The sequence below is a fragment of the Marmota marmota genome, unplaced genomic scaffold (assembly GCF_001458135.2).
Source record: "Marmota marmota marmota unplaced genomic scaffold, marMar, whole genome shotgun sequence".
Lineage (NCBI taxonomy): Eukaryota > Metazoa > Chordata > Mammalia > Rodentia > Sciuridae > Marmota > Marmota marmota.
The window spans coordinates 10,846,399-10,852,398 of record NW_025999880.1 but is presented as its reverse complement, the minus strand read 5'-3'; the positions used below and the strand labels follow the sequence as shown (position 1 = coordinate 10,852,398).

General features: G+C 40.5%; 1 protein-coding gene across 4 annotated transcripts in view; it reads left to right on the top strand.

Annotated features, from left to right (window-relative positions):
- Positions 1 to 3,785, top strand: part of Nme2 (NME/NM23 nucleoside diphosphate kinase 2) — a 17,193-nt gene extending 13,408 nt beyond the window's left edge. For all 4 annotated transcript variants that reach the window (XM_048788898.1, XM_048788903.1, XM_048788906.1 and 1 more), the window contains 3 exons: positions 810 to 911; positions 1,698 to 1,810; positions 3,532 to 3,785. In XM_048788898.1, the coding sequence (XP_048644855.1) occupies positions 810 to 911; positions 1,698 to 1,810; positions 3,532 to 3,649 (333 nt within the window). In that variant the 3' untranslated portion in view covers positions 3,650 to 3,785. The remainder of the gene's footprint in view (positions 1 to 809; positions 912 to 1,697; positions 1,811 to 3,531) is intronic.
- Positions 3,786 to 6,000: the final 2,215 nt, after the last annotated feature.

The following is a 6,000-nucleotide window of genomic DNA, read 5'->3' as shown; positions in this document are numbered from 1 at the left end:
AATAAAATACAAAACAGGGCTGGGGATGTGGCTCAGTGGTCGAGTGCCCCTGAGTTCAATCCCTGGTACCCCATCCCCGGACCAAAAAAAAAAAAAGGGCCTCCTCGGTAGGCAACAGGATTTTAATTTGATCTCCATGTGACTTATCCTTCAGTTGCAGCCAACATTTAACTTCCTAAGTCTGGATCCTCAGATCACATCTGGTTAAGTAGTATAAAATCCATAACATCACTGACATTACAAGGATGTTTTTATGATCAGAAGTCTTTCTGCTAAAATGGCATCAGGTGCATGGTTTGGATAGGATTCTTTTTTTCTTTTTCCTTTTTCTTTTCCCTCCCCAGTACTGGGGATTGAAGCTGGGACATTCTACTACTGAGCTACACCCCCAGCCCCCTTTAAAAGCTGTTTTTTGCTTTTCTCCTTTTAAATTTTTTTAATCTTTTGTGGTACCAGGGATTGGATCCATCGCCTCATGCATGTTAGGCAAATATTTTACCATGGAGCTACATTCCCAGTCTTTAAAATATTTTAAGACTGTATTTTGGTAAGTTACTCAGGAGGGATTTGCAATAGTTTTTTTTTTTTTAATACATACCTTGTGAAAAAAGGGACTTTTTCCCCCTTTCCTTTATGGAATTCAAGGCCTTGCACATTTAGGCAGTTGCTCTACCACTGAGCTACATCCTCAGCCCCACAAAGGACTCTTGGAGAACATACCACATTGATGAGGGACTCAGAGAATGGGGTGGAGCCATACTTGAGCCTTTCTAGCTTGTTTCCTAACTGGATCCTCTTCTGAATATCAGGCCTCTGAGGACCATCTGAAGCAGCACTACATTGACCTGAAAGATCGACCCTTCTTCCCAGGGCTGGTGAAGTACATGAACTCAGGGCCAGTGGTAGCTATGGTGAGTGCTTGTTGGGGATGAGGGGAGACCAGGGAAATTGCTGTGCCTACTTGCTCTTTTTTTAGATATCCCACCCTAAATTCTTCCTTTTATACATGGGTCCTGCTGGAAATATTAACTAGGAGTTTGGGAGGAGAAGGGAAAGGGAATCAGATTTTAGGAAAAAAGTGATGCTTTATGGTAAATCCCCCTAGGGGTAGCCTCACTGCCAGCAAAAGGAGTGCTAGATTTCTTAGGTTCATCAAGCGTTTGTCACCATAATGTTTCCTAGACTTAAAAAAATACTTTCTAAAAATTTCTCATGAAAAATTTGAACTTATGTAATACATGAAGCAAAAGGTCTCTAATCCTATGCTAGAGATGAAGCATTTTCTAGATGGCATTGATGTTCAATTGGGAATGAAGAGAAGTAGAGCGTGTAATAGGCACCAGAATTGAGAAAGAGCCTTTCTGGTTTCCCTAGCATGACCTTTGTCTCCTGCTCTTCCCTGGAATATTTTCCCTTTTATATCAACCTTTGCCATCTCTTGCTGTCTTCTGGGATGTTCACTGATCGTATTGTAGTTATCACTTTACCCCTTCTTCAACTATTTTTTTTCTGGATCTCTTTAAAGTTTAGACTCTACCTGGATCCTATATTTGGAATAAAATTTGTCATATAGGCCCCTGCTCTCTACTAGGGTTACCACTGATTGGTCTCATTGATGTGTGCTGTTAGGTAGGGGTGTTTGTCTGGAATGATCCTAAGTGGTAGATAAGCAACAATTCCTTTTCCCCCTGGTCAAGGTCTGGGAGGGGCTGAATGTGGTGAAGACAGGCCGGGTGATGCTTGGGGAGACGAATCCAGCAGATTCTAAACCAGGTACCATTCGAGGGGACTTCTGCATTCAAGTTGGCAGGTGAGTCCTGGAACTGTGTTGATAACTTTTACTTAACTCCTGGGATGGTATTGATGACTTTACTCACTTAAATGAAGTATAAAGCAAATGTTTTGGACATATTCTGTTTTTCAAAAAATCTGAACTTTAGCCGGGCGTGGTGGTGCACGCCTATAATCCCAGTGCCTCGGAGGCTGAGGCCAGGAAGATTGTGAGTTCAAAGCCAGCCTCAGCAATGAGGCACTAAGCAACTCTGTGAGACCCTGTCTCTAAATAAAAAATACAAAAATAGGGCTGGGGATTGGCTTGGTGGTTGAGTGCCCAAGTTCAATCCATGGTACCTCCTCCCCCTAAAAAAAGAAAAATGAATTTTAAATTAGGTGGTGATTTTTATTGGATAAAAACTTTCATGAATAGCTACTTCCCCATGTCACTTGAAATTTTAACCAAGACACTGCACAGGGGAGTTGCATATGGTAATTCCTTACATGGTTCTAGCTTCACCAAGTTCTGCATTCTGGGCATCCCATCCATGGGCATATCCCTTAACTCTGGTTCCCTTACCAATACAAAGTTTATACAAAAACCAAAGAGTTTTGAGATTCAAATGGAATGAAGGGATTGTTATTATTATTAAGAAGTATGCATTTCGTGATTGGGCTTTACAAATCAGTGATCCAAAAAAGTACAACAGCAATGGCCCTTGATAATAATTACATGTAGCTGGGCGTAGTGTTGCATGCCTGTAATTCCTGGGATTCCGGGAGGCTGAGGCAGGAGGATCACAAGTTCAAGGCCAGCCTCAAAAACTTAGGTCCTAAGCAGCTTTCTGAGACCCTGTTTCAAGATAATAAAAAGGGTAAGGGCCAAGTACAGTGGTGCTTGCTTGTAATCCCAGCAATTCAGGAGGCTGAGGCAGGAGGATTACAAGTTTAAGGCCAGCCTCAGCAATTTAATAAGACTCTGTCACCCCCCCCCCCAAAAAAAAAAAAAGCACATCTAGTTAAGGTTTGTTGTTGTGGTGTATGTTTGATTTTTTTTTTTTCTATATGCTTCAAAATTTGAGGAGGAATTGGAATAATTTTGTAGCATCAGCAAAAAAAAAGAAAAAGAAAAAGATTTTTTCATTTTTTCAGTGATGGGTATCAGATTCATGGCTTCATGCATGCTAGGCAGGCACTCTACCACTGTCCATATCCCCAGTCCTAGAAGTACTTTTCAAGGGGATGGGAATTTAGAAGCATAATATAGTTGAAACAATGAATCTTTTAAATTAAGCACCTTTACAGTCACTTTGTTGAGATGGGGTATTGGTGTTACCCAGGCTAGTCTTAAGACTCCTGGGCTTAAGCAGTCCTCTTGCCTCAGCTCCCAGAGTAGCACTTCCATAGTTTTTTTATACCAGAGTTTGAACCCAGGGGTGCTTAATCATTGAGCCACATCCTCAGCTCTTTGAGACAGGGTCTTACCAAGTTGCCTAGGGCCTTGCTAAGTTGTTGAGGCTGGCCTCCAACTTGAAATCCTCCTGCCTAACATCCTGAGTCTCTGAGATTACAGGCATGTGCTACCATGCCTGACCATCTTCATAGTTTTGTAGTTGGTTTCAGAAATATTTTGGGGTGTGTAACTTGCTGCTTCAAGCAGCAATTTGGCTGAAAAGTTCTGCATTGGTTGTCATTGTACCCATTAAGTAGACTTTTGCACTTTAAAACATGGTAACTAGTAATTGTTTTCTTTTTTAGGAACATCATTCATGGCAGTGATTCTGTAAAAAGTGCTGAAAAAGAGATCAGCCTATGGTTTAAGCCTGAAGAATTGGTTGACTACAAGTCTTGTGCTCATGACTGGGTCTATGAATAGAAGTGGTCAAAGAAGGGGTCCCCTTCAGCAGTCTGAGGAGTCCCTGGACACAGCTGTTCATTCCACTGACTTGGAAGGGGTAGGGTAGATCATTCTTTTCTAAAGTGTATCTACCAATAAAGCCTTTGGAATTGGGTGCAGTGGACTGTGCTTATTTGATACTAAGCTGAAAGAAATGGCTTTGTTCTCCGGTTACTGTGGCAGTAGCCATTTATTACGGAAGAAATATCTAATCCTTCTCAGAACTTGGGAATACTCAACATATTCTAGGGCTGCAGAGGAAAAGTGTAGCATTGGTTGTTCAAGGAAACTAATAAAGAAATAAACATCCCTGATAGCATTAACAATAGAGAAATGTTTCTGTAAGAATTATTTGTGGAAATGATAAAACACGCAGACTAGTCAAGTGGTCTAGATTTACATGTTTGTTGTCTACAAATTAGGCAAGTTACTTCCGAAGTCTAAAGATTTTTATTTATTTATTTATTTATTTATTTATTTTTTAAAAAATATTTATTTATTTTTTTAGTTCTCGGCGGACACAACATCTTTGTTTGTATGTGGTGCTGAGGATCGAACCCGGGCCGCACGCATGACAGGCAAGCGTGCTACCACTTGAGCCACATCCCCAGCCCAGTCTAAAGATTTTTAAAAAGGAATACCTATTACCAGTGCAATGCTGGATTAAATGAAATAGTGTATACAAATACAGTTAACTTCCATGTGTCTGGCCCATACCTGGTATACCTGCAACTCTATCAACTTCCTTTTTATTCTGGATGAAATACTTAAGATTGCTTCTTTCCTGGGCTAGAAGCAGGAATCCTACTTTTCAGATTAATTTGGCTGGATAGGCAGTTATAAAATGCATTTGTAGCACTCTCTTGATTTTTAAAGAGGTGGATTTATAGTTTTAAGAAAATGATAAAAATGAAATCACTTCTATGTAGGATTCTACACTGTGTTTTATGAAAATTGCTACACTAAATAAAATGAATGACATTGTGAGGGAAGCAATACATTTTGGGGCTGAAGGTATCCCTGAGGTGGAGTGCTTGCTGGGGATTTAATCCCCAGCACCACACACACAAAAAAGTTTGGTTTCTGCACATTCTTGGTACACAACTCCTAAGACCCTTGGATTTTCTTTTGCAATAAGGATCTTTTTGTATGCTGAGATGACTGTGGGGAGGGGTTAGTTTCCTGACCTCAAGGTGGGGATATACTGGTTCTTAGAACCAATTTGTGCCTATAGGGGTTGGAACTGTCATCCCACAACCTCTAGGAAGGGCAGGGGGGGACTAAAGGTTGAGTTGATAACCAATGGACCATGATGTAATCAACTATGCCTATATAATGAAACTCCCATAGCAAGCCAAAAGTACAGGTTTTGGGGAGTTTCCACATTCCTGAGTTGCCTGGAGGGTGGTGTGCCCATAGAAGACACAGAAGCCCCATTCACCTTCCTCATGAGTTGCCTTGTGCATCTTAACTGTATTCTTTATATTCTTTATTAAAAAAAGGGTGATTAAGAAAACTGCTTCCCTGAGTTCTGTGAGGCAGTTATGGAACTCTTGATTTATAAGCCAGCTGGTTAGAAGCACAAGTCACAACTCTAAAATGGGGGCGGGGGAGCAGTCTTGTAGGATCTGACTCTCCAAGTAGACTGTCAGAGTTGATTTGAAATTTGAATTAGAAAGGATACTCAGCTCATGTCTTATGGAGAACTACTTAGTGTGGGCAAAGAAATGTATACCATCTGCTGTCAGAAGTGTTGACATGGGGCTTGGGGTGTGGCTTACTGGTACAGCACCTGCATAGTCTAGCATGTGCAAAGCTCTTCAGTAAAAGCAACACACATACACACCCCTCCTGTTAAGCATGGTAGTAACCCTGAAACAGTTTGGGTCCTGGGTCTAGCTATGGGTCCATGCTGGCCTCTGTTTCTCCTTGCCAGCTGGTAGGAAATTCCTCCTCCAGAAAGGAACAGGGGCCTCTTTAAGAGCTGCTTATAGAAGGCATTCAAACCACAACACAGTAAAGAGTGCTCAAATACAGCTTAACTTTAACATTTTATTTTGTGTAAAAAAGGGCAAATTTAGTGAATTATTTTAATCTTGTACACAAAGTTATAATTTTAATGCTTTTCACATCCATGCTGAAAATTTGCAATTTGGTAAAAATGAAAGGAACATAAATTTCTCTGAAGGAATTTTTCACGCCATTATATACACTTCATGAGAAAGTTTCAAACACTTTCTCAATGATCACAAGTTACCAGAAAATAAAAGATTAAATTTGTACAGATATTGATCTATATATCAAATACATACAGAAATGATGTAAAAACC